The following is an 18,375-nucleotide window of genomic DNA, read 5'->3' on the forward strand; positions in this document are numbered from 1 at the left end:
TGCAGGATACACAGACAAGGAACTTCCCTTAAGCATTCAGGAGGGTGGAACCCGGCAGGGAATTAGCATAGGGAGGATATGAAGGTCAAGGTCAGCAAGCAAGGCAACAGTTACCCAAAATGGGGGCCAGGACCCTACAGGTCCCCCATTTTACTAAAAAAATGAGCTTCTGACTTAGGATGCGTGGGATGTCAGCAGGTCATCTTACCCATCATGGAGACGCCTGCCCAGGCCACACAGGCACTCTGTCTTAGGTTGGTGAGCGCCCCCCAGATATTACCCGTCTCTGAATACTCATTATCATACAGGCTCAATCACGTGTGAGCTGCAGAGTTAACTGCTGCCAAAGATCTCAAAGTGGCTCTGGGCTTGCAATCTGTGTGTTCGACACAGAAAAGACCAACAGAAGTCCTAACTCACCCATAGTCAGAAGACTAAAGACAACTGAGCCATTCACTTCCCAAGGCAGCTCTTACAAAGAAAACATTTAATTGAGGACTTGCTTTTAGTTTCCGAGGGTTAGTCCATTATCATCATGGCACTGGAGCAGTAGCTGAGGTCTTTATATCCTTACCCACAGGCAGCAGGCAGAGAGAGAAAGACTGGGCCTGGGATGGGCTTTTGAAACTCAAAGCCCACTCCTAGTGACACCCCTCCTTCCAACAAGCACACTCCTGCTCCAAGAACGACAGATCTAGTCCTCCCCAAACGGTTCCAGACATTCTCAACTGGGGACAAAACATGCAAAAATATGAGCCTATGGGGGTCAAAAACCACTGCACAGCCCAGGCTAGCCTAAAGCTCGCTGTGACCCAGGCCAGCCTTGAACTCATTGCAATCCTGTTTAGCCTTTCCAAATTCAGGAATCACTTGTTAATAAACTTTCAAATACATGCGTAGGGAGAAAATGAAATTAAAATCTCACTGCAACAAATTGAGAATTTCCCATTGTAGTTCATTTGAATTTGTAAACTGTTATTAATGAAAGGTTATAGTTGAAGGTGGAAAGTGGAAATGACTGGACAATGTATCAGTCATTGTAAGAGGAACCAGTAGGTAATGTATCCTTATGAAACAAAATTTTAAAAGAAATGATTCATTGGAGCTAGGTGTAAACACCTTTAATCCCAGAACTCGGGAAGCAGAGGGAAGCAGATTTCTGTAGGTTCAAGGCCAGTCTAATCTATATGTGGTGAGACCCTATCTCAAAAAAAAAAGGGGGGGGGGGAAGGAAGTTGATTTCTTCTTAGTTAATATTGGTGCTTATGAGATATTCTATTTAAATAATAGTTTAGAGCTAAAGGAAATATCTTTAACGTTTACTTACATGACTTACTTAGCTGTGCTCTTGATTAAAGGATAAAGTGGGAGGGTGGCACTGTCCTTTGGACACTCCCACAAATCACATTCCACTATATCTTTATGCCTTGTATCTATGTTTTTATCTTTAGGCTTATCATAACTTTAGGTATTAAACGTGATTTTGTTGGGGTTTTTTGTTTTTTTTGTTTTTTTTTGGTTTTTTTTTTGGTTTTTCGAGACAGGGTTTCTCTGTGTAGCTTTGCGCCTTTCCTGGAACTCACTTGGTAGTCCAGGCTGGCCTCGAACTCACAGAGATCCGCCTGGCTCTGCCTCCCGAGTGCTGGGATTAAAGGCGTGCGCCACCACTGCCCGGCGGTTTTTTTTTTAAGAGTAAATAACAGCATGGGAATTATCAATTGTTGACTTTAAAACCTTAATAAAATAAATACATTTTGTTCCATTTTGTTGATTTCCTTTTGACATGTTTTTTTGTGTAACTCTGGGGAGAAAGAATGAGGTATATGTAAAAACTGAATATGAAATAACACTTTTAATTTCATTTTAAAAGATTTTTCTCTACTATCACAAGTAGATCCCCCTCCCAAAAAAAACCCTGGAAATTTAACTCTGTGGCATTATTATATAGAATTTTTCTTAAATACTTACTTTGATAAATTCTTTTTTTAAGGAAGAAATCTTTTTTTAATATTTCATTTATTATGTATACAGTGTCTGTCTCCAGAAGAGAGTACCAGATCTCATTACAGACAGCTGTGAGCAACCATATGGTTGTGGGAATTGAACTCAGGACCTCTGGAAGAACAGCCAGTGCTCTTAACCTCTGAGCCACCTCTCCAGCCCCTTTGTTTTGATAAATTCTTAGTGTTAAATTAATAACTGTTAATATATCAAATTTAAATATATAATATAAAATAAATCCTTACATATTTATTGTTCAAGGCATTTAAAATACATTATTATGTAACTGGTGCAAAAATGCTATATGAGAAATGTAATTATTTCTGCTTTACAAATGAAGAAATTAAGAGATAAATTATTTTTTAACAATAACTAAATAATTTTTTTTTTTTTTTTTTTTTTTTTTTTTTTTTTTTGGTTTTTCGAGACAGGGTTTCTCTGTGTAGCTTTGCGCCTTTCCTGGAACTCACTTGGTAGACCAGGCTGGCCTCGAACTCACAGAGATCCGCCTGGCTCTGCCTCCCGAGTGCTGGGATTAAAGGCGTGCGCCACCACCGCCCGGCCTAAATAATTATTTTTAATTTTGACCCTTGCTCACTTATTTCTTTAGTAGCTCTTTCTAAACTGAGTGCTATTAGCAAAGAAAACGAAGTAAAAGTTGTTTGTTGTGGTTTTATGGTACATCCTAGGTGTGTTTATGGCTGGCTCTGTCAGACTTGTAAGCACGTCTGTCTCTCCTCCTGTCTTTTAGTGGCCCTTTGTCGTCTCACTACTTGAGCTCTGTTCTCAAGCAAAGTCAAGTGCAAACTCTTGAAGGTATGTATGAACACTGTCCTACAGAGTCCTGATTCTTCTGATCGTAGAAGGCTTAAGCGATAAATTTCTGTAGAGAAAAAAAAGTCATCACTTATCAATATTTGGTATAGTGTATATGTGTGCATGTTTTTCTTTAGTGACTCGTAATGTACGGGTATTTATGTTCCTCTACATTGCTCTTGTGTTAATTCCTCTTTACGTATATTTTTCCTTGAAAGTCACATTTAATTTCTTTTTTTGTTTTGTTTTGTTTTTTGAGACAGGGTTTCTCTGTGTAGCTTTAGAGCCTTTCCTGGGAACTCACTCTGTATCCCAGGCTGGCCTCAAACTCAGAGAGATCCTCCTGCCTCTGTCTCCCCAGTGCTGAGATTAAAGGCGTGCGCCACCATCATCCAGCCAAATTTAATTTCTAAGTAATATCATCATTGGAGTTACTTTTGCTGATTATTATGTGGCCCATGGTAACTTTACATCTATGAAATGGCTGAAGAAAAAATAGAACTAACACTAGTATTTTGAGGTGCGGTGTCTGCCACATTGCAATGGGATTAGCTGCAGCAGAGACCTCCATGTTACGACTTTGGTTTTGCGTCCTGGTTCGCAAATCATAAAATACTTGTCTCGTGACCCTTTGCTATTGGCATGTAGTTCAGAATGTTTTTATAGGTTATGCCTGGAGGCCTTTCATTTAGACTAATAGGTTGACCTTTTTAAACGAGTTTTTTATGTTTGTCCCCCTCCCCCTCATTTTCATAGTATTTTCATTCTTCAGTGGGGTTTGGTTGACCTTTCCTCACCCCTTCTGTCCGCCTTTGCCCCCATCCCCACCCAAACTCCATCCCCAGTAGCCCCCCTTTGTTTGTTTGTTTGTTGTTTATTTTTTTGAGAAAGACTCTCTCTTTGTGGCCCTGGCTGGCCTGGAATTCTAGACCAGGCTGCCTCAAACTCACAGAGACCCACCAGCTTCTGCTCCCCAAGTACTGGGATTTAAGACTGTGCCACCATGCCCTGCTCATCCACCTTTTATGTCTATGTCACGTGTGTTCATTACCATCTTTATCATTCTCTCATAAAGCCATGTTTCACCTTCTCATGGGTGTCCAGGCATCTACACTGTCTCATTCTCACATAGACACGCATATTCGAAAATTAGGAGCTCGGCTCCTTACAGCAGCAAACCTGCTCTCTTTCATCTTTCTCAGCCTGGGTCACCTCACTTAAAACAGTGTTTTCCACTTCCATCCACTTTCCTCAAGTTGCATAACTTTATTTTCTGTCACTTCTGAGTTGTGTATATGTACCACATTTTCATTATCCACTCATCTGCTGGTGGGCGTCCAGCTGATTCTGTTTCTTTGCTATTGCAAATACAGTAGCAATGAACATAGATGTACAAGTATCTCAGTAGTAAAACATGGAGTCCTCTGGGTATGTACCCAGGAGTGTAATAGCTGGTCATAGGATTTCTGTCTTTAGTCTTGGGGAATTTGCACACCAATTTCCCTTGTACTGCAGGAGTTTGTGCTCTTGACCAACGATGAAGAACGGTTGCACTTTCTCCATGCCTACCACTGTCTGTTGTCACTGGTTTCTGCAGCCACTTTGCCAAAGTCTTAAAAAATAATACTGATAAGGTTTCATGGAGCCCAACTGGCCTTTTAACTTGCTGTGTAGTTAAGGATGACCTTGAACTACTGATCCTTCTACTTCCACCTCCAAAGTAGGATGACAGGCGTGCACCATGCCAAGTTACGGTGTGCTGAGGATCAAATCCAGGACTTCATTCATGCTAGGTAAATAATGTACCAACTGAACTAGATTCCCAGCCTTCCTTGGCTCATTTTTTGATTTGGTTGTTTGTTACTTAATTTGTCATGTATTACTGGGAAAGATCCTCTTCCATCCTGTAGGCTGTCTTCTTCACTGAGAATCAATTGCTTTATCTGCAATAAAATCTGTGTGGACAGAGTTGATAATTTCGGGAGTTCCCATTTGTCGATTGTTCGTCTTATTTCTTTTGTGACTGGAGTCCTAGTCAGAAAGTCCTTAACTGTGCGTGCATCATAGTTACAAGAACAAATCCAAAAGTTTGTTGTTTCTCTCCTGAAAATACTGAGTGAAAGCATGTTGGCAAACTCCATACCTCTGAGTAACACCCCCAGCCCTCAACTCATATGTCATGAATTTTCTCCCTGCTCATAATTAATAGGTAGATTAGTACACTGAGATTTGTGGTGTTGTTGTTTCAATTCTTAACATTTCCATGTCCTTCACAAATGAAAACCTCACAGGAAAGCCTTTGGGTTGTAAGTTATTTTGGCTCTTGGGAGCTTACAAAGCTGAGCTTTGGAAGCATTGTGCTTCCTATGAAAATAAGAGACGGAGAAACCTTTGCAAAGAAATGTAGTGGGTGGGTCAGTTTCTGGTGACCCTCTGCCTCCACTGAAGCCAGTCTGTGAGGGTAGATGGGATCTCTCTACCCTTAGGCATTGCTGAGGCACTTCTGTGCTTTTATATCCCAACTAACTTCTGAATCTTACCCTGAAGCTCATGTCATCTAGATTCTGAGACATGCTCTTTGTGAATTCTGAGATTTCTTAGAATCTTTTCTTGCTCTTGTTTCATTCCATCCCAGTTGGATTCCTTCCTGTGGAGACATTCCTTAGTTCCAGCCTGTTTTTCTGTCCTGGCCTGTGATGGCTTGCATGTCATGTCTCTTCTCTGTTGCTCCCAGCAACTTCTTTTATCTCTTGCTTAGGAATATGAGGCCTGTTCTCCTAGCCCACAGTGAGTTAGGGGAGGAGGGTTGATATTCTAAATTCAAACAGTTCTAGACCTGTTCTGGACTAGAACACAGAATTCTCCTGAATTTTAAGAGGCAAAACTGAAGAACCTTTAAAAGTTTAAGGAAGTTTATATTTAAATTTGGTTGGTATGGGTATGGGCATGTTTATAAACTGAAAAGTTTGCTCCCCCTCTTTTCCCTTAAATTGTTTCTGGAGAGGTTTGAAAAATAACCAAGTAGATCAAACATTCATCACGAGTTACTATTGAGTTCCTACATCATGCTGGGTACTGTCCAAGGTGCCTTGAGATTTGCAAAGGTCAGATTCAGGCCAACCTCCCAGAAACTTCACCAGGATGTTTTGTGGTAGAATATTTGTTTCACATGCAAAGAGCCCTGGGTTTGATTCCCAGCAACACCCCCCTAAAAAAAAGAGAAAGAGAAAGGAGAAATAGTCTAACTGAAGAAGATTGACTTTCAGGATTACGCAGAGGGAGGAGGTGTGAGTATGAAATCCATCTGGGCAGGAAGGTTTTTGGTTTTTGGTTTTTTGTTTTTTGTTTTTTGTTTTTTTTTAAAGAAAGAAATGAAGGCCGGGCGGTGGTGGCACACGCCTTTAATCCCAGCACTCGGGAGGCAGAGCCAGGCGGATCTCTGTGAGTTCGAGGCCAGCCTGGACTACCAAGTGAGTTCCAGGAAAGGCGCAAAGCTACACAGAGAAACCCTGTCTCGAAAAACCAAAAAAAAAAAAAAGAAAGAAAGAAATGAAGACCAGGCATGGAGGTGCGTGCCTTTAATCCCTGGCAGAGGCAGGCAGATCTCAGTGAGTTCAAGTACAGCCAGGTCTAATATAGAGAGACCATGTCTCAAATAAACGAAAAAAGAAAGAAAAGAGTGAGCCTGTGCAGAATGGTGCACAAGTTCATGCAGTATTCCATCTTCAGAAAGGAACTGATGCTTGAGTTGCTGAGAGCCTCACAGATAGCGAGGTTGCTTAATCTCTGAGTGAGGGTTCGATGCAGGACGTGCAGAGTTAGTTACAGGACAGAATGCTAGCATTCAGAAAATTGTCTGGTCATTGCTAGGCCTCTGGCAAGCATACTATGAGTGTGACTGCAGCCTAGGTATAGGAGGGGACCGTGCAGGCGTGCTTGTTTGTGTCCTGTGTGGACAAGGCAAAGGGAAGCCAAGTGCTCACCACAGTGCCTGCAGCATGATCTCATTCGATCCTTTTGAGATGTTTCTATACCTTAAAAAGTAAACAAACAAGGAGAGTAAAATTTAAAGAGATTTAAGAAGCTTTCTCAAGGTCACACAGCTGGTAAGTGGCATAGCTTTGTGGCCTGTGCTCCTTCCTGCAAGATGCGATGCTCTGAAGAAGCTGCCAAAGATCTTCAATAGAGGGTAAATACTAGTTTGTTTCACACACATCTCTTATGCATCCTGTAGGGCTCTAGTTTTAAAATACAGTCATCTCTCCCACCATAGAATCACTTTCCTGATCGTGCTCTTTAGCTGCCACTCGACACGTAAGAGCAGAGGTTAGTTATGGGAACTTGAGAAGCTATCATCAGCAAAACTGGGCCCAGGACAGTGCGGGAAACAGAAGTGAACTCATCCGGTTACCAGCCTTCACTGTCTGTTTTCCTAAAACACTCGGGGCACTACACATAGATATGTAATTTAACAGTTGATGGTCATGTTAAAGGTTAACTACACATCTAGTTACAAGTTTATAGGTGCAGGTTAGCATATTTTTAAATTAAAATGAAGATAAACCAGTAGACTAGATGGATTAAAATATTGGTAATTCTAATGAATTGCTGCCTTGCTTAAAGAATTCTAAGAGGCAGCTTCTCCTTTTGGATAACTTGTAAATGTATGTGTTCATTTTGATAGAGGAGGTAAATTCTTTTATAATTATTACTAAGCTCAGAGCCATTTAAATGTGACTGGTTGTTCTCATATTATTTAAGCATATCAACTGAGAATCAGTCACTAGGAACATGTTTGTTTTGGCTCTTTCAAGGGCTTAAAATTGGTATTCTAGGTTTTTTTTAATTTCTGATAATTTTCCAAGATCAGGAGTAAGGACACATAAATCAAGAGGGAGAAGTTGTTAGCAGTGTGGCCAAAGTGGCTTATGCTTGGACTCTCCTTAGTTGGAAGGCCAGAGCAGGAGGATTGCTGAACAGTTGAAGTTAGCTAGGGCTGTAGAGTAATACTGTTTCAAAAAACAAAGAAGGAAGGGGAATAGAGGAAGGAAATGAACTGTTTGGATGGATTGCTGTTTGACCCAGTTATGAAATCAGTAGTGTGATTTTTCTTACAGAGTGCTTGCTGCTCTTGTGAGGATCCAAGCTTACTTTCCATCACCTAAGCTCACAGTTGCCAGAAACTCCAGCTCTAATGATCCAACACCTCTGCTAGCCTCTCAGCAGGCACCTTGAACACATGTGCATACATAAATCAAAAATCTTTTTAAAAAGGAATACAAATATACACTAACTTTAAATGAGAAGCGTTTTGGGGTGTTTTAGTCATAGATGATAGAAATCTCTAATTTTCCTTGTTAGATTCTCTCTCACTGTCAACCCCCCTTTAAATAAAATTGGGAACAAGATTAATCCTCTTTTATGGAGAGAAGAATTATGTATGGAATAGTAGTCCTGTGAAGTTGTGAGTTGTGTCAGGACACTTGGAGGGCACGAGTGGGGTTCGAGATCCAGCCCACCCACTACCCTCTTAGCTGTTCTCCACAGTTGGGAACACTCACTTGGAGAACTGATTGCCCTTGTCCAGGTCACAGTATGACAACATGTAGTAACTGCGGTTTTTTGTTTTTTGTTTTTTTCAAAAGCGTAATGGACTCTTTCAAATTGTCTCAAGTCTCAAGAGGCAGGAATTGGAGACCTCTGTATGTCCAGCCTCTCTGTTGTGACCATGACTTATCAGTTCACATTCTGAGCTTTTTCCTTTGGACATTCCCCGACCTCCCTGAGCCCTTCATCCAACCGTTACCTTCTCTTCTTTTTCTCCTTCATACTTATCACTGCCTTAATGTTCTAATTGTTTCTTTATATTCCGAGAGATGACTGTTTCTTTTTTCTGCTATGTTTTCAGTCTGGAATAATGTTAGGCTCACAGGAGGGCATTCAACTTACTGGATGAATAATAGAATGGAGACTACATTGTATTCTGATTAATTTCTACAATTTCCACTGTAATCCTGGATGCTTACTAAATATTGAGGAGTGCTAGACCTTGAACACTTGCATTCCAGAGGCTCATTGCTGAAATACAAATCCCACCTGATTTTTTTTTATTTATTTATTTATTATGTATACAGTATTCTGCCTGCATGTATGCCTGCATGACAGAAGAGGGAACCAGATCTCATTATAGATGGTTGTGAACCACCATGTGGTTGCTGGGAATTGAACTCAGAACCTCTGGAAGAGCAGTCAGTGCTCTTAACCTCTGAGCCAGCTCTCCAGTCGCCATCCCACCTGATTTTTAGGGAGCCCTTCTGTTTATTTTTTTTTTTTTAATAAGGTCTTTGTGTGAGATAAGCCAGGCTGACATAGAACTCATTTTTTCTGCCTTTGGAATGCTGGAATTACAGGCAAATACTGTAGTGTCTGACATGTGAGATATACATGAACTTGTTATTAAAACCCAAGGTGGTGATATAGGCCAGGTCTCATGGTTCATGTCTTTAATCCTCAGTGCTCAGGAAGTTGAGGCTGGAGGAACCCTAGTTCAGGGCCAGCCTGGGATGTATAGACTTGTCTCCCCAAACAAGTAACAACAAAACCCCAGTAACATTGCCTACCCTCAGAGCATTTGCAGTCGTGTTGGGAGTACACAAGTCAGCATCTTCAAGGTTCATTGTCTGTAGTAATGGAAAGTAAGTTAAAGCACATAAATTAGAAAACTTTGTAATATAAATGTTTCCAATTTTAAGATACAGTGAATGGAAACTTCATATCTAGATCTTCTTTTATCTTTTAAGCTTAAGTTTATAATCATTGCTTGCACCATTTTATTTGTTTCTTCAAATAGTTATTTGGACTACTATCAACAAGAGGAAGAAAAACGTACGTGTGTAGATGTGACAGCCTGGTGGCTTTATCTGAAGTAGAGTCTTGTAGTCCCCACATGTTTGTATGTGGTGTATATTGATGGGCACGGTTGGAGAACAGCTTGTACAAGTTGCTTCTCTCCTTACCACGTGGGGTCCTGTGATGTGACTCAGATAGTCAGACTTGGCAGCAAGCACCTCTTTACCTTCTGAGCTGTCTCAGGTCCTATTTATGCATTTTTGAGACAAAGTTTCTCATTGTATCCCTGTCTAGTCTGGAGTTCATGGTTCTTGTGCCCCTGTTAGAATACCCAGCTTGAGGTCATTCTGTAAACCCTGTGTAGAGGCATGCATGCATACATCCTAATTCTAAACTCTAGAGGCAGAGGATCAGAATTCTTAGGCTAGCCTATGTGATATAGTGAGATCCTGTCTCCAAACAAACAGACAGAATGTATAATGCTGGGGCTGGGAGAGAGAGCTCAGTCTGCAAGGTACTTTCTTACAAGGACAGGAGCCTGAGCCCCAGAACCCATGGGAAAAAGCCAGGCGCTTGTAATTCAGGTTCTAGAGAGGTGGAAGTGGGGTGACTGGGGCTGCCTTACCAATTGGGCTAGCCTGCTTAGCAAGTTCCAGACCAATGAGATAGTTTGGGGGTGGGGGGATATTTTTTGAGACACTTGTGAACAGCCTTTGCAGGCATCAGACACATAAGTGTTGGACAGACATACATGTAGGTAAAACACTAATACACATTAAATGAAATACTTGTTCAAAAATTATTGACAAGAACTGTTTTGTTTTTTGGTTGTGAGCCTAGCCTTTAACTGCTGATCCATCTCTCCAGCCCCAGGTTGGTTTTGGACTCACAGGGATCTGCCTCTGCTTCCTAAATGCTGGGATTGAAGGTTTATGTCATGACTTCAGGCCACCTTAGTCCTAATGCTGACATCTTTGACATTAATGCTGCCACTCTTCTCTCTTTTCAGAATCTGATATTGATGCTGCCACTGCAATGATACTTTTAAATACTTCAATAGAACAAGAGATTTTAGAATGTAAGCAACCATCCTTTTCTTTTAAAATCAATTTTATAAGTGTCTTTTCAAACTAATGCTTTTAAAATACAAGATGACTAAATGTCATAGCAGAATTATTTCTTTTCTACTAAATTGTGTTTTAATCTGAATGACTCAGTTTCTGTTGTATTATTGTATTAACATTTATATAATCATTTGAAAACAATGAAGTTAATGCTGTGGGAGATTTTTGTGTTGATCAAGAAATGGAGGGGGGAAATGCTTTTCAGAAGTAAGCTTGAGAGGCTAAAAATAAAGATGAAAGCTACAAAGACTCCATGGGAAAGATATTTGCCATTTGGGCTGAGGGATGGCTCTGGGTAAACATGATTGCCACCAGATCTGATCTTAGTTCAGTTCCTGGGACCTGTGTGGTAGAAGGGGGGAACTAATCCTCAGAGCTTGTCCTCTGACTCCATACACAGGCCCGAGTGAACATACACAAAGACACAAAATAATTTTTTTAATAAATTTTTTTTATTAAGAGATTTTTTTATTCATTTTACATACTAGCCAAAGATCCCCTGTCCTCCCTCCTCCCGCCCCCCAGCCTTCCCCCCAACCCACCCCCCATTCCCACCTCCTCCAAGGCAAGGTCTCCCATGGGGAGTCAGCAGAGCCTGGTACATTCAGCTGAGGCAGGACCAAGCCCCTCCTCCCTACTCCAAGGCTGAGCAAAGTGTCTCACCATGGGCACTAGGTTTCAGAAATCCAGCTCATGCACTAGGGACAGGTTCTGATCCCACTGCCTGGGGGCCCCTATACAGTTCAAGACAAACCACTGTCTCGCCTGTCCAGAGGGCCCAGTCCAGTTCCATGGGGCTCCTCAGCTGTTGGTCCACAGTTCATGTGTCTCCACTAGTTTGGATAGTGACACAAAATACTTTTTGAAGGATATTTAGAGTTTGGAATAGGAAAAGTGCTAAGATGTAAATTGCAAAGGAAACTTGTGTGAGGAAAAGATGGACAGATTTCATTAAAATTCTTTGATTGGTGAGTGTAATCCCAGCACTGGGAAGTAGAGCAAGAAGACCAGGAGTTCAGGATCACCCTTGACTAGATAGCACATTGATACCAGCCTGGGATACATACGACCTTGTCTCCAAACAATGAAATAAAAAAGAGGCTAGGAGGCTGGGGACTTCAGCATGTGTTAGAAGGCTTGTCTAACATGCAAGGCCCTGGGCAAGTTTGACTTCCAGCAACCAAAAAGTAAATAAATAAATAAGAGAAGTAGTGCAGAATACTGGAAGAATTTTTATTTATTTATTTATTTTTTTCCAAAGATTTATTTATTATGTATACAGTGTTCTGCCTGCATGTATGCAGGCAGGCCAGAAGAGGGCACCAGATCTCATTCCAGATGTCTGTGAGCCACCATGTGGTTGCTGGGAATTGAACTCAGGACCTCTGGAAGAACAGCCAGTGCTCTTAACCTCTGAGCCATCTCTCCAGCCCACTGGAAGAATTTTTTAACTATGTATAATAGATAAAAGATTAATATCATGTCTGTAAAAGACCCAACAAGTAAGAAATGAGCATACAGGACCCAGCACCACACTAGTCTGCCTGCCACTCAGGTCCGGGTCTGTGTGGAAGAGGAAGCAGAGAGATTGAGCCAGAGGTAGTGGAAAGGTGTGTTTTCTGGACAGCAGTACAGATGTGGACATGAACTTACAGAGACTGGCAGTGTGCAACTTAATTTAATTTTTTTCTTATTGGATTTGTTTGGTTTAGTTAGTCTGTTTTGATTTTCAGTTTTTTGTGTTTTGTTTTTATTCTTTGAGAGAAAGAATATAAGGCCATGTGGGTAGGTGGGTGGAGAGGAGTTAAGAGAGAGGAAAGAATGTGAGAGAAGTATATTGTTAGTTACTAAAAATATTTAAGTAACATTTTAAAGTAAAGCAGAACAGTCAGCAAAATATATGAAAGTTACTCTCAAAAGGAGAAATATGGGGAGATGTAAAGTAAGTTTCAGATACTGCCTTTAGTTTAGGAAACAAAAAATGTAAATGATGACTAGTGTGTTTTTTCATACACTGTTGGTTAATTATTACAGCCCCCAGGGGTGATTTGAGTATACTTGAATTTAAAATACACTTCCCTTTTTATTCAGCCCTTATATTTCTTACCATCTCTCCTAGAAAGTGTGTGTGTGAGTGTGAGAATGTGTGAAGGGTATCCAACAAATTTCATTGCTGCAGCATTACTGGACAAGTACAAACTTGGGAACAATGTAAATGCCCACCAGGAAATTGTCAAGCAGTGGTGCAGTCATCTTGAGACATTCTTTGCAAATAGTACAAAGTAACTTTTATGTCCCATAAAAGTCAGGCTATCTTCCAAATGGTTTTTAAATGTTTCAGAATAATGCCTGTAGATAGAATAATATATGGGGAAAATCCTACAAAACTACTAACTACGAGCTCTTATTACTCAAAAGTGGGAGTTTTGGGGGGGGATCTGTTTTTGCGGTCAAATACTCTGACTTGCTGATACAAGTTCCGTTTCCGCAGGTGAGAAGCCTCTGCCTCTGAAAAGCTCGCTGCAGAAGAAGAGGGCTTACAGCAGCGCCTTCAGTGCCCCCAGCGCTGGGGGACTGCAGGAGAGCCACTCGGCAGCCGCCAGCATCGACCCGAAGGCAGACCACAATTACAGTGCCAGCAGCATGGCCGCTCAGCGCTGCGCATCCAGGGCCAGCGTGTCTTCCCTGTCCTCTGTGGAGGAGGTGTTCGAGTTCATCCCAAAGAGTAGCCATGTGGGAAGTGATGGCAGCGAGGGTTTCCACAGTGAGGAAGACACCGATGCTGACGATGAGGACGATCCTCTTGGGGACAGTGGCTATGCACCACAGGCTCATGAGGACAGTGCTCTGAAAGGACGGCCAGGCAAGAAGATACGAAAACAGTCATGTCAAGAAATTGATGAGGAGCTCAAAGAGGCAGCAGGGTCGCTGCTTCACCTGGCTGGAATCCGTACCTGCCTTGGTTCCCTCTTAAGTACTGCAAAGGCACAAAGTCAGAAACACCGGAAGAAGTAGAAATACTCACTAGTATGAAGTTACTTCAAAGTGTGGCAGTACTCTTCTACTTAACTCTTCTCAAGGGATAGCAGAGCCATAGCGGACCTCTTTAGCTTGAGGGTTGGGGGGAGGAGTGCCACTTGTTTCTTTCTAAATATTTTTTGGTTGCTTTTCTTTTTTGTTTTGTTAAATTAAACAGTTGCTCTTAGGATCATGCCTAATTGTAAATCTGATATAAAGGCCCCAAAACATAATTTCTGTGAATAAGCGTCTCCCAGATTTGGAAAATTTTTGTATAAGAAAATTCTCAGCCTCTGTCTTAAACTTGTAGGGGAAAAAAAAAATCAATCTCTTTTGTTAATTGGTCAAAAATATAAGAATTGGTAACTCAGTATTTCATTTTTCTTCCCATTCTGTAATTAAATGTAGTTACTTATGTAGCTAAGCATATGCTGGCATCTTTCTCATGTGCTTCTCTCTTGACACAATCCAGAGATGAAATGTGTATCTTTTGTCTTATGTTTGTTTTAGGTTACTCTTTTTGCAGCATGAGCATGGCCAAATATAAATGGGAAAGACCCTAGATGCCTAGAAGTTTCTCTGGTTTGTAGAGAATCCAGTCCTAAGATTTAGGAAAGGCCATTTGGGGGTGTGGCTCATCTCAAGACTCCAATTCCTATTGCAATAGTATCTTTGAAATGTTTTTACCTCACAGTTAATGCATAGCATCCCTGGGGCCTTTACCTATTTCCGGAGTACTTTGCAAGTGTGTTTAAGTTTTAGCTGCTAGCTGTCTTTGTTAAGTAAAAATCGTCCAGCAAGAGGATACAGCCAGAGTGTGTCGTGGGATAACATCCATCTTTACACACTTTCACAGAGAGAGAATCTTGTGTTTGCTTTCTAAACATAGTGTAATGAAATACTGTGAAGCTAGGTCATTGAGGGCAAAACTTTCCAAGCTTTGTATAAATTAAAATTATATGTATAATGAATTAGATTTAAAACACTTGATAGGAAACTGTAGAGATAAATATCTTCAGGGATTTCAAAATATGTATAAAAATTAGGTCTTACACAGAACTTTTTGAGAGGCAATGTAATACCTATATGTGCCATTAATCTATGCTAAAAGATTTTATATTACTATTCCAAAAGTGCATTGGCTAAGGTATTTTAAGTATTTGAACAAAACTGCTTCTATGAGACAGTTTTCATATCACGTACAGTTTGACTATAGTATTCAGAGCAGGGATACTAATACTGTAACTCACAAATATATTTTTTTACAGTGGTGGGAGAAACTTTGGGAAAGTTGAGTCTTATTTCATGATACATCCTGTATCCCAGACAGTGACTTCTTTGCAGTTTTCTCATTTATATGCATATATACACTTGCTGTGTGCACACAGACACAGGCTCAGGTTAGCTTCTTGCTTTCAAGTGTTTTTATGACTATAAAGCATTTTCTTAGATTTTTTTTAAGAGACAAATGTTTTAATTTTTACTTACAAATTTTATTTTGGCAACACTGTCAAAGGAGAAGGCATGTTTCTTAATTGACCACACTTCAAGATATAACAGCATTGGTACACTCCTGTGTCCATGTTAGCTGTGATTAAATCTGGATAGCCGCATTAATGGAATAGGTGCTACTAAAATACAGACTTTTTCTCTTTCATTCATAATGCAGGATGAAGAATTTGAAGTTTTTCTAACTCATAAATGTTCTCTCCTCCAAAAAGGAGCTAAGTGAAGTTAGTCTTTTACTGCAGTGAATAAAACACCAAATAAAAGTGGTTTTACCATGGTGTAAATCATAGAGAGGTTAGAAAGGTTGGTTGAATAGCACAATATTTTGAAGCTAATCACCACGGCCCTCTGGATTGGCCTTGCAGCGTCCAGGATCCAGTTCATTGCATTCTGTTCTGAAATTGGCTACCACAAATGCTTCTCTAAGTTGCTGTCTGTTAGCTGTTGTGTAAGTAGAGGAAATGATCTGAAGTAGGAGGAAAGAGTTACTCTAAGCTCTAAGAGACCTCTTCAGAATGCCTGTCAGGCAGTAACTTGAGTTCCTTGATTTCCTTTCCCTCTTCAGTGGACTCTTACTTAAAGCTATAGCCATTAGCAAGGGTAACACCTGCCTGTGCACCAACAGCAGAGTTCCCTAACAGTTTGCACTTAGTTCTGGTGTGGAATTCAGTGTCTCCCTTTCCACGTGCTGTTGTGTCCAGGCATCCATCTCAAGGGGAGAGCCTTCTTCATTCTGGCCCCTTGTGATGTTCTCGGGGATCACACTCCTGCTTGGAGTGCTCAGATAGAGACGGAGCTGGAAGCTTCCAGTTAAGGAAGTCATTCTGAACCTCGCGGACTGGAAATTCCCAATAATGAACACACTTTGTGTAATAAACACGACCTAGAATCCAGGGACAACAACATGTTTCAACATATTAAACTTGTTTTAGCTAAGGTATACTTTGTCTTCAATCAAAATAAGAATTTGGTTGCCACCAGTTCCAGTTTTAAAGGATCCCTAGGAAAAGCTGTGTCTTGGCACTGTTACCTTTATTTTCTACATTGCCAAGAGAATCAGTGTTTCTTGAATAATCTTTGAAATTTGTTTGTGCAATATCCTTAAATTAGTTGATCTTTTGCTTTTTCATTGAGAATGAAAACATTGCCTAGATGGGTAGAAAAGCAAGGGGTGTGTCATCCCCTTCCTGCCTGGGACCTTTGCCTGTTCTCAGACCAGCATGACCTCTCCTAACGTAGATTCCTTTGTGTATTGTGAAGTTCAGCATATGTGTGGTTTTTTTTTTTTTTTTTTTTTTTTACTGTTTTCTGAGGCATTTGTGAAGGGTTCATACTAGATGGTCAGTTAAATGCACATTAGCGCAGTTCAAAGCTAGAGCGAGTGTTAAGGGAATGTCTGTGTCTTTGTAGACTGGGAGGCCTTTCGTATCAGCTCGGGCTGCAGGTGGGAGTGTTCCACAAAGCCACAAGACTGTTATCCAAAATACAAGCCTACTTAACACCCTGGGAAAACTAGCATTTTCTAAAGCGACTTCTGAGGCTTTCCGGTTTACATATGTGTCATAGGGTTTGGGTTTTTTTTTTTTTTCTTCTTAAAGTTTACTCCAGTGTGTTAATGATGTAGTCAAATATTTATTGAAAGGCAAAATAGAGTATTTTAATGTTATACCTGCCATTTTTCAAGAACATTCTTTGCATCTAACTGCCAGTGCCATTGTCAAACTTGTTTTCAAAATTGTACCTTTTTATTAAAGTACTACATTTTAAAGTATTATGTTGCCATCATATAGTGTATAAAATGTATAATTGCCAATTCATTGTAACTTATTTATTTTTAAACAAAAGTATAAGAATACTTTTTGATTAAAGAAATGTGTTATTAAATTGTTTCATCTTTTCTGGTATAGCATAAAAACTTGTGAGTTTAACTGCCAGTAGATGACCAGCCATAAGCGAACCACTTCTCACTTGCCACTCTTTGCTCATAGTAAGACAACTTACAAATGTTTAGTTTTTGTATCTAATCTCTGACTATTAAAATGTTTATAAAGTTTATTTTTACCAAAGAGATGCAATTCATTATGATAAAGTTGCAGAGTAAATGTCGTTTTGTAACATTTTTTGTGCTTTCGCTGTTCTTTTATTTGAAGGGTGGTGTAAGTGAAACTTTGCATTCAAGCGTTTTTAAAATATTTTAATTTTTAAAGGAACTTTTTCTGTGTGTGTCTGTGAAATTACTGATGCTCGTGTGAGGGTGTAGGGAAACTGGAGGTCTTATGTAATTAATTCAGAATGGATGTAGCCACTTTGAAAAGCAATATGGCCATTTCTCAAGAAATTTAAAATTTAATAAAATCAGTTTTGTACTTCTAAGTAAATAATCAAAAAGAATTGAAAGGCATTTCTTAAGATATTTGTACAGCCATGATGGAGATGAAGGATGTCCATCACTAGCCTGACCAATTCCATTTTGCCCTTCTCTGGTTCTTTACTTACTGCCCCCTCCCCAGTTACTCTTAGTTCAGTTTGACAGATGTCTTCATGGCCAGGCACTCACCAAGCCTAATAGGACAGATCACCCCCGATGGGAACAATCACCCCACCTGCTGCCCTCAGAGCAAGACTGTCTCATGGAAATGGCTCCATTCAGTGATGACAGTGATACCAGCTTTCCAGAACCCTTTGCAGAACCAGACCCGAGGTGATGAGTTGGACCACTGTTCCACTGGGATGCTGCCTCCACCCTCCTTTGTCTCTCCTACAAAATCAGCGTCTGTTAGCACCTTGAAGACATTTGGGCTGTCACGAAGCCCTTGCCCTGCTTTTCCTGACCTGACCACATTGTGCCCGTCACTGCTACTCCTTGCTGTGTCCTGGAAATGTGACTCATTACAACTGGAGGAAAACTTATGGAAGTCATGCTAAATTGAATATACGAGCTACAACATAAAATACTGAATAATTCCACCTTAATGTACCTATAGTAATAAAACTGATAGAGACAAAGTAGGAGCTCGGAGAGGGTAGGGGGTGGAATTGTTTAATATACATAGAGCTT

The 18,375-nt window shown here is 40.4% G+C and overlaps 1 protein-coding gene across 3 annotated transcripts in view; it reads left to right on the forward strand.

Annotated features, from left to right (window-relative positions):
• The window catches only part of Foxn2 (forkhead box N2), a 51,973-nt gene extending 34,536 nt beyond the window's left edge, over positions 1-17,437 (forward strand). For all 3 annotated transcript variants that reach the window (XM_052746522.1, XM_052746523.1, XM_052746524.1), the window contains exons 4-6: positions 2,753-2,817; positions 10,676-10,744; positions 13,282-17,437. In XM_052746522.1, coding sequence (XP_052602482.1) covers positions 2,753-2,817; positions 10,676-10,744; positions 13,282-13,805 — 658 coding nt within the window. In that variant the 3' untranslated portion in view covers positions 13,806-17,437. The remainder of the gene's footprint in view (positions 1-2,752; positions 2,818-10,675; positions 10,745-13,281) is intronic.
• Positions 17,438-18,375: the final 938 nt, after the last annotated feature.

The sequence above is a fragment of the Peromyscus californicus genome, unplaced genomic scaffold (genome assembly GCF_007827085.1).
Source record: "Peromyscus californicus insignis strain IS unplaced genomic scaffold, ASM782708v3 Scaffold_1__1_contigs__length_55948999, whole genome shotgun sequence".
Lineage (NCBI taxonomy): Eukaryota > Metazoa > Chordata > Mammalia > Rodentia > Cricetidae > Peromyscus > Peromyscus californicus.